The sequence below is a fragment of the Salvia splendens genome, chromosome 21, assembly GCF_004379255.2.
Source record: "Salvia splendens isolate huo1 chromosome 21, SspV2, whole genome shotgun sequence".
NCBI classification, from domain to species: domain Eukaryota; kingdom Viridiplantae; phylum Streptophyta; class Magnoliopsida; order Lamiales; family Lamiaceae; genus Salvia; species Salvia splendens.
This window is the reverse complement of record NC_056052.1, coordinates 24,151,161-24,160,395: the sequence shown is the minus strand read 5'-3', so window position 1 is coordinate 24,160,395 and position 9,235 is coordinate 24,151,161. Positions and strand designations below refer to the sequence as shown.

General features: G+C 42.6%; 2 protein-coding genes across 3 annotated transcripts; both read left to right on the top strand.

The window, feature by feature from the left end:
* Positions 1-113: 113 nt before the first annotated feature.
* Positions 114-3,278, top strand: LOC121783308 (probable folate-biopterin transporter 2). Of its 2 annotated transcripts, XM_042181340.1 has the most exons (6): positions 114-415; positions 508-1,059; positions 1,668-1,927; positions 2,020-2,115; positions 2,191-2,361; positions 2,427-3,278. In XM_042181340.1, exons 2-6 carry the CDS (start codon positions 708-710, stop codon positions 3,030-3,032), a joined length of 1,485 nt encoding a protein of 494 aa, XP_042037274.1. In that variant the 5' UTR covers positions 114-415; positions 508-707; the 3' UTR covers positions 3,033-3,278. The 2 variants fall into 2 exon arrangements, with proteins under 2 accessions (XP_042037274.1, XP_042037275.1); XM_042181341.1 differs by having other exon boundaries at positions 114-1,059.
* A 2,099-nt stretch (positions 3,279-5,377) lies between these two features.
* On the top strand, positions 5,378-8,472 carry LOC121783959 (serine/threonine-protein phosphatase 7 long form homolog). The gene is made up of 5 exons (XM_042182143.1): positions 5,378-5,409; positions 5,485-5,572; positions 5,659-6,105; positions 6,202-6,439; positions 8,336-8,472. Exons 1-5 carry the CDS (start codon positions 5,378-5,380, stop codon positions 8,365-8,367), a joined length of 837 nt encoding a protein of 278 aa, XP_042038077.1. The 3' UTR covers positions 8,368-8,472.
* The last annotated feature ends 763 nt before the right edge of the window (positions 8,473-9,235 follow it).

Here is a 9,235-nt window from a genome sequence, read left to right as displayed (position 1 = left end):
TTTTGTCATCTTGTAACATTAAAGGTTGATTAGCAATAATAAAAGTTCAAGTCCAAAATTAGAATACTGATTGAAGTACGAAAAGAAAATACCCTTTTCACTCTTTTTAAAGATCTCTCAAGTTTCAACATTTCAAAATAAATGGATTATGTTTCACTTTATTTTAACTCCCTCAATCTTGATAAATGAACATGTTAAAGAATCTGATAATATACGATCTGAGATTTTTAATATAGGAGTAGTATAATGTTTGTTGAAATGTAAACCGTTGCATTCAGCAACCTACCTCTTGCCTTGGAACTTTCTCCTTGCTATCTGAATTTGACATTATCTTTCCCACAAGCGAAAAAAAGAAAGATCTTGAGCAAAACTATACCTTGCCTCTGTGAAGATCTGCACCATTGCTATTTGTCAAGTAAGCAACAGTTATGTTCTGGTCAAATGCATAGCCATAGCCGATAAATAGTTATCACATTAATCCAAAGCTTCCATCTTTTTTCCTCTCAGATGAAGAAATCATCGGTTTTAGACAAGATTCATGAGAGCTGAATCCAAGATTTGCGAAATCCCATCTGGGATTCCGACCCTTTTCATTTCTATGTCAAATCAAGATCCAAGTTGACTTTTTCGGAGTTCCCTTCACAAATCTTGTATAAAGATCAGATTTTTCCGGCTCCGGAGACATTTTTGTTGTAGATTGCAGAGTGATGGGGGAGGAAGAGAGGCTCCCAACTCACGGCGAGGAAGCGCCGGAGAGCGAGGTGCGGAGCATTTTGTACAGCCCTGTGCATTGGTTCAAGATGCTTGCGAGAGAATTGCATTGGAGCTTTGTGTTTGGAGTTGTGAGTGTGTATGGCGTGAGCCAAGGCTTAGGTGGAGCTCTTGCAAGAGTTGGGACGCAGTTTTACATGAAGGATGTGCAGAAGGTGCAGCCATCTGAGGCTCAGGTCTACGCCGGCATCACATCTCTTCCCTGGATCGTCAAGCCGCTCTGGGGTATCCTAACTGACGTCGTTCCGATTTCGGGGTATCATCGGAGACCTTATTTCGTTTTTGCTGGTAACTAATTATAAGTTCTTATTTAGTTGTGGAGTTCTTGTTATTGCCTCTTTGGGATGCCTAGGTTGTCAAATGCTAGTGCATTAATTTCTTGAATTAGGTTTGTGTTTGTGTTGATGCTATACTTAAAGATTTCCTTTGTTGTATGTTTGTGTCGTTCTTACTAGTCGATGCCCCTTAACTTGGATGAATGTTGATGTCGAATGAGTAATGAGTTTTTCGTGTTACCAGCACCGTGTAGTTGTTATCTGATAAAGAGAGTGCTTGTGGAGTGAGGTTTCTCCACTCCAAAGATCGATGTAGTATGTTTGTCTCAAAAATTTGGTGTAGCAAGTAAATCAGAATATACTGTGATTGTTCAAATATTGTGATCAAGATTTATGTGCCAATGCTCCCTAATTCAGCTATGTGAAATGAGCTAACTGTCTCAATTCCCTATTGTAAAGATATTTCATTGATTATGAAGTTCAAATGGGATTTTGAATTAGTGCACATTTTTCAATCAGAAATGCAGCATGTTTCTTGAGCCAACAAGAAAAATAGTTCTCATTTACAAACTTTAGAGGCATCAGAGTATTTGATTATGCTATCAAACTTTCCTTTTCCAGGTTCCCTAGGAATCATCTCCATGCTGTTCTTGTCGCTGCACCCGGGACTACACATAGTATTAGCATTGCTTTCATTGACAGCATCAAGCGCCAGTGTTGCGATTGCAGATGTTACTATCGATGCATGTGTGGCACAGAAAAGCGGCCTTCATCATTCCCTGGCAGCTGACATGCAGAGCTTATGTTCCTTGAGCTCCTCGATTGGGGCTCTCGTGGGATTCTCTTTGAGTGGTATATTCGTTCACCTAATCGGGCCACAGGTTAGCTAGCCTTCTCTGATTTTGGTCCAGAGTATATAAGCTACTGAAAAATGTGTTTGTTAAACCTTTTTATATTGCCTTTTGAATGGAAGGGTGTATATGGCTTGTTAACGATACCAGCTGGTCTCGTCTTCGTAGTTGGAATATTGCTCAAGGAACAATGCGTATCCGTCTTTGCTTATGAACAGGTACTAATTCATAACTGTGGTGGATCAAGATTCAAATGTGAATACTAATTAATACTGTTTGGTTTCTAAAATTAGATCAGCCAGAACTTAGCCAATGCTGGTAAAGCTATGTGGAGGACGTTGAAATGCCCAGACGTGTGGAGGCCGTGCTTGTACATGTTCTTGTCCTTCTCGTTGGGCCTAAACGTTTCCGAGGGGATGTTTTATTGGGTCACGGATTCACCATCCGGCCCTTCATTTTCTAAGGTACATGTCAACTAATTAGTACTTATGCTACAATATGCTACTACTAAACTTTGATATTTATGCAGCAAATAATTGGTTATATCATGGCAATAGGCTCCGTGGGATCGCTCCTCGGGGCTATACTATACCAATACGGCCTAAAAGACTATCCATTTCGCGATCTGCTCTTTTGGGCTCAGATCCTGTCCTGCCTCTCAGGGATGCTGGATCTGGCGCTGGTGCTGCGCTGGAACTTGTGGCTCGGTGTGCCCGACTTTGTGTTCGTGGTGGTTGATGCAAGCGTGAGCCAAATGATCGGACGCTTCAAATGGATGCCACTTCTTGTTCTGAGCTCCAAGATGTGCCCACCCGGCATTGAGGGCACCTTCTTTGCCCTGCTCATGTCTATAGACAATGCCGGCCTCCTCACTTCCTCGTGGCTGGGGGGGCTCTTGCTCCACGTCTTGAACGTTACACGAACAGAGTTCAGGAACATGTGGCTCGCCATTCTGATCAGGAACGTGTTGAGGATCGCCCCGCTCTTCCTGCTCTTCTTGGTTCCTAGAACTGATCCAAGCTCTTCTATCCTTTCTGATGATGTTGACAACACGAAAGAGGCTGTCGAAGCTCGAGAGGATCCCGATAATGTCGAGCTCGTCGCGCTTGTGGACCGCAAGGATGGTGGTGGTTAGGACTGCAGAAGATGCTGAATGGTTTTCAAGCATTAGAAAGCCTATAACATACTTACTTCCTGAGTTTACTTGGGAAATGACCTTTTTGTTAGGTCATGGACTCATGGTATTCTTTCATCCACTTATATACTCCCGCCGTTTCATATTAGTGGAGTCATTTTGCTATATTGGTACGTTTCATAGTAGTTGAGTCATTTCTCTCTTTAGTGAAAAATCAATACATTTCTTATCCCTTATTTTACTCTATCTTCCTTTATTCTCTATTCATCTCTCCGCCTTTTTCATTTCCTACTTTATTCTTCCTTTAATTAACTCACTTAACACAATTTTTTTCTTAAATCACGTGTCGAAAAAGAAACGCCTCCACTACCGCGGAACGGAGGGAGTATATATTTTTTGAGAAATTACTGAATTTTGCGGTGAGGATGATTGATAATATCAATATGTACTGTTGAAATTTTACTACACAGGTAGTAAATTTTATACTGATTACTTGTGAGAGATGTCACGTATATAGGCCACCGCAAGACACTACTATAGAAATAAGAGATGTCAATAAAGCTTGAATATATGTGGCTTGATTCGAAAAGCGGATCAATTCTTTTTTTGGTAAAGGATTTTAATGGAATTCCATTTTAATGAAGAGCATTAGTCGTATTCCGCCTCAGGGAGTGACGCATAACTCTTATGCGTCACTAACAAAAAGACGCATAATCCTTATGCGTCGCTATTAAACGACGCATAATCATTGTGCGTCGTTAGTTAATGACGCATAACCATTGTGCGTCGTTTATTAGAGACGCATAACACTTATGCGTCGTTTATTAGAGACGCATAATACTTATGCGTCGTTTAATAGCGACGCATAACTCTTATGCGTCTTTAGTTATCGACGCATAATACTTATGCGTCGTTAGTTGAGTTTTAAAACGGGCAGAAGGCAGAATCAGGCAGAAACGCGACGAAAGAGGCGAAGCAGGCGAGGCAGGCGATTTCCGACGAATCCGAGCAAAATCCGGCGAATTACCACCATTTTGCAACCATTTTCCGGTAATTGTTCTTCAATTTGGCTAAATACATCCTTTAATGTTTAATTTGGGCAGATTTTCCGTTATTTAGTAAAAGTAGGGTTTTTGATTAAATTGATGGATTTTTGGTATTTTTGTGTTGTTTTGTTGCATATAAGTAGCGATTATGATGAAATTATGGGTTATGATGAAATTGATGGAATTTTTGGACGACTTTCCGTAATTTGTGTATTTCATATGGATTTAATTTAGCAAAATTAGCGTTTATGATGAAATTGTTGGATTTGTTGGTCGATTTTCCGTAATTTGGGTATTTCATATGCATATAATTGAATGGGTAGAAGCAATTGATTAAGTTTTTGTAATTGTGCCCCTTTTGGTGGGCGATTTTATGCATATATTGTGCCCCTAAGTTGCAATTTAGTTAGCTTGTTGATTGTTGAGTTGTTATGAAAAAAATTTGAAGCATGGGTGAATGTTTTGAAGTAGATGGCATCTGCAAGTTCCGAACAACAGTTATGCTATGGACCTGAGGATCCATCACTACTGTTTCATCAGAGCGAACACATTTCAAGCTCGTTGTTGGCGAATGGCACAACAAATGTGTTGAGAAGTCGTAGGACGGAGAGTAAGGTGTGGGCATTGCCTATACATGAAAATGTGATGTATTGGCTAGGTGTATGGGGGTTCAGAGGCGTGGTTGAATGTGGAAGACCGATGAGGATGGACAATGAGCTAATAACTGCCTTGATCGAGCGCTGGAGGCCTGAGACACACTGTTTCCACCTTCCAGTTGGGGAAGTTACTGTTACCTTACAGGATGTGCAAAGCCTGTGGGGTTTGAGAGCAGACGGTCGTGCTTTCACTGGCCGTGACTACCCTGTTGGATTTGAAGATTGGTCCAGCAAGTGTAGAGATTTGTTGGGATGGATACCTGACTCAGAAACCGAAACGAAGCACGGTGGTTTGTTGATGACGTCTCTGATCCACCAAGCGACGATGCCGTTGGGTGATGGGCTGCCTGTGTATGCATACATTCAAAGAGCACGCATACATGCTCTGATCCTGTTAGGGGGGCTTATTTTACCGGACACCACAGGGTGCAAGGTCCCCTTTATGTGGTTAAATGCCTTAGACGATCCGGAAGATGTGGCTAATATCAGTTGGGGTAGTGCTGCGTTAGCATACCTGTATCATTATTTGTGCGAGGCTTCTGTAGGCAGACAGAGAAGAGATGTCGGTGGACCTATGGTTCTCTTGCAGCTGTGGGCCTGGGAAAGAATGCCTACATTGAGGCCAGCCTTCTTGATATCGCCTATGCACACGCCGTATACCCCGTGCGGAGCCAAGTAATGTTTTTGTTTAAATTAACTCACATAATTATGTGTTTTGTTGATAACTTTTGACATTAATATTATGTATAGGTGGCACGGAGTTACTGAAATTGGAAATGCGCCTCGACATTCAGTAGCTCATTATCGTGATCAGTTATCACTGATCCGTCCTGGCCAGGTGAAATTTATTTGTGTTGTCTTAATTAATGAATTTACTTACTATAGTATGAAATTAATTGTGTTTTTTATTTTATTTGTTTGTAGTTTCTGTGGACACCCTATGCAGACTGTATCCTCCCTGAGTACTGCATTGATTCGACTGCATCCTACTTGTGCGATACTTATTTGGTGTGCTGGTCATTTGTCGAGGCACACGAGGCTGGACGCGTTTGTCGACAATTTAACCGCTACCAGCGTATTCCTCAGTACTGTGATAGGATGCTACATAGCTCCGGCCATTTGAGTAAAAGTCATCGCCGTGGGAGGAAGGGCGCTGATTGGGCTAAGGTACATAAGTTCTTCATTGATGAATGGGACTTGCGCCACGACAGGTTCCAAGCAACTTTTGACCACGCAACGGCGACACTAGATGGTCGCATTAATCCGGGTTATATGGCGTGGTACAATAGGATCACCGTGTCGTACCTAGTTCAACCTGGGACACAGTCAACTGACGGGATGAACGAGGCAGCCTCTTCTAATTTATTGGCGGTATGTGATGTTTTTGTATATAAAAACGTCTTTAGTTTAGTTTAAAGTTTGTATTGCTCCAAGTGGTATGATGTCATTTGTATTTTTGTTATCTAGGTTGAGACCCTTCAGGGGATATGGCATTTGACCTCTGAGCATGACACAGACCCTCGGTTCAGGCAGATTCGAGACATGGCTGCTTCGGCACTTCGTGCGATGAACCATGCTGATGCGATGGAGTATCCATCTTCTCAACGGCAAAATGTGGTCGTGCCGCCACGCCCACCAACTTCTCTTCGTCATGGACTGCCGGGTGTCCGGACGGGTGGGCACGGGATTACACGACAGCATAGGTTGGCGCAGCAGCAGCAACCGCAACCTGAGTATGCGGTACCAGAGCCCTTGAGTCCGGAGTACGATCCCCCAGGATGGTCTCAGTTGAGTGGTGCAAGCATTGAGCCCTCGCAATGGGGAGCACGCGCGTCATGTGATTCATTCTTTGGAGGTGTGTCTGATTGGGATGCATCTCAACAAGGACGTGACACGTACTTTCAGAATTATCAATTTATGGATCGTGTGGGGGAAGAAGAGGGTCAGGAAGAAGAGGGTCCGGAAGAAGAGGGAGGGGAAGAAGAGGGTCAGGAAGAAGAGGGTCCGGAAGAAGAGGGCGGGGAGGAACATGACGAAGTAATATTCCGACCACCGACCGCGGGATCCTCACGATCATCAAGTACGATTGGCCGGGCTATGCAGAATGTATTCAGGGGCTTCTCAACAAGGAAGAACAAAGGGAAGGCTCCGACAAAGTTCACGCCTCCATCTAGATAGATTTCGGTCATATGTCAGTATTTGTGTCTATTGAAACAGGTTGTGGTTGATTATTTTTTATGTGATGAAAAATAGGATCAACAAATATTATGATTGAATGATCCGACAAAGTTCACGCCTCCATCTAGATATATTTTGCTATGGTTGAATGAACAGTATTATGATTTTGATAAACAAATATAAACGAATATCAACATATGACCGAGCGAAGTATTATGATTTTGATAAATCAGTATTATGATTTTGATATAAAATTCGGTTACAAATATAAACGAATACCAAATATAAACCGTATTATGAAACAAATATAAAATTTTGAAACATAAAATCGCCCGATCGGGCGTTTTAGGCACGTAAATCGCCCGACCGGGCGAAGTTTCTGGACTAAACAGTGCTGAACGAAATTGCTTTTGTGACGCATAACTATTATGCGTCTCTATTTGGTGACGCATAACTCTTATGCGTCGTTACTTGGTAACGCATAAGTGTTATGCGTCGTTTATTGGTGACGCATAATGCTTATGCGTCACCAAGTGAATTTCGTTTCTGCACTGAATTCACATTTTTGAACATTTTTTCCGGGTTGTGTGTGGCTTTTTGAAACACATAATGTTACAAAATTTTTAGTCTAGACATAATAAAACACATCATAAATGTCGACAACATCTCACAAATGTTGATACATACATAACATCTCAAATACACAAGTTCAGATGCAAATGGCTACCATGACTTTACTGAACGGCACCGGCTGAGCAATTTCTTCGGTCATGCCCCTCTATCCCGCAATTTCTGCAACGACGGGGAGCTCTCGGTTCATCCTCCTCCTGGACATCCATTTGATTAAGTATCCTCCTTCTTCTAACTCGGCCACGCGTTCTAGGAATCAACTGCTGAGGGGTGATGCACAATTTCCATGAAGGTGCAACCCAATACTCTTCATGTCTTGGTGCATCAAATGAAACTTCACTATAGTACTGTGATCTCCATGTACCTAGGTAGTACTTCTCATCTATGAGGTCAATCATAACATGACCTCTGTCTCTAGCAACCGCACAAGCATGCGAACAAGGGATTCTCCACATCTGCCACTTACCACAACTGCAACTCGATTCCAAATACCTGACTATTTGAACATTGTTGCCCTTTGACACTCCTTGTACGATTCTTCCTCGAGTTCGGACATGGTACTTCCCTAGATCTCGGTCAATGACAGTGATGTAATGTTTTCGCCCCTTTGAGTCATTCTTAGCAAGTCTGTCCCTCGCCCATGGGGTTAATTCACCTTCGGTGTGTTCTATTGTTGTCTTCTTCTCCGCCCACCATTTTACCGTCCTCCAAAATGTCAAATCAACCAACGCTCTAATCGGCAACTCTCTCACACCCCTCAAGACGTTATTGTAGCACTCCGACATGTTTGTGGTGGCCACCCCCCACCTAAGTCCACCATCGTAGCACAGTGACCAACATTCTTTTGTAATCCTATTCAGCATTCGAACCGCACCACTGTTGACATCATATAGTGCTCGACGTCTTCTGGCAAATTTACGTTCCTGAGAACTGACCCCCAACTTCCATATAATGGCCTTCACATTGGGGCCCTTGTGCTTCTTCAACACATTTGCCCTCACATGAAGCAAACAAAATTTGTGGTGTATCTGCGGGGCCCTAGTCATGATTTCAGACTCCATTGCATTCAAGAGTCCTTTATGCCTATCTGATATAATGCACACCTCCCTCTCGTATTTCACTACATGAGTTCTGACATGATCCAAAAACCACGACCAACTGTCATTGGTTTCTTCATCCACCACAGCATATGCAATAGGCAAGCATGTCTTGTTAGCATCAAAACCACAAGCAACAAGCAACTTACCTTTAAATCTTCCTCGAAGGTGAGTCCCGTCCACTGTTAACACCGGTGCGGCCTTCTGGAACGCATGTATTGCAGGCCCAAATGCCCAGAAAACATAGTTGAACACCATTGTACGCCTCTGACTCAACAGATCGTTATGCTTCCACTCAACAATTGTGCCCATATTCTGTGACTGGAGTTCAAACATGTAGCTTGGCAACTGCCTAAACGACTCCTCCCATCCACCGTATACAAACTCTATAGCCTTTCTCTTTGCATACCACGCCTTCTTATAACTGATTAACACACCAAATCTGTCTTGAATATCAGCTATTATTGAGAAGACCTTGAAATCGGCACATTGTCGCACATGATGTCGAATCAACAGAGCTATCATTGGGGCTGAATAGTTAGCATGATCTCTATTAGCACGATGGCCTATACAGGTATGTCGATTCTTCCACTTCC

Excerpts from the sequence above, each read along its gene's own strand:
- LOC121783308 (XM_042181340.1), top strand. The coding sequence starts at position 708 with ATGGGGGAGGAAGAGAGGCTCCCAACTCACGGCGAGGAAGCGCCGGAG. Across the intron at positions 2,116-2,190 it reads CCGTCTTTGCTTATGAACAG|ATCAGCCAGAACTTAGCCAA; the intron begins GTACTAATTCAT and ends TTCTAAAATTAG. Across the intron at positions 2,362-2,426 it reads CCGGCCCTTCATTTTCTAAG|CAAATAATTGGTTATATCAT; the intron begins GTACATGTCAAC and ends ATATTTATGCAG.
- LOC121783959 (XM_042182143.1), top strand. The coding sequence starts at position 5,378 with ATGCACACGCCGTATACCCCGTGCGGAGCCAA. Across the intron at positions 5,573-5,658 it reads CACTGATCCGTCCTGGCCAG|TTTCTGTGGACACCCTATGC; the intron begins GTGAAATTTATT and ends ATTTGTTTGTAG. Across the intron at positions 6,440-8,335 it reads GATTACACGACAGCATAGGT|TGGCCACCCCCCACCTAAGT; the intron begins TGGCGCAGCAGC and ends ACATGTTTGTGG.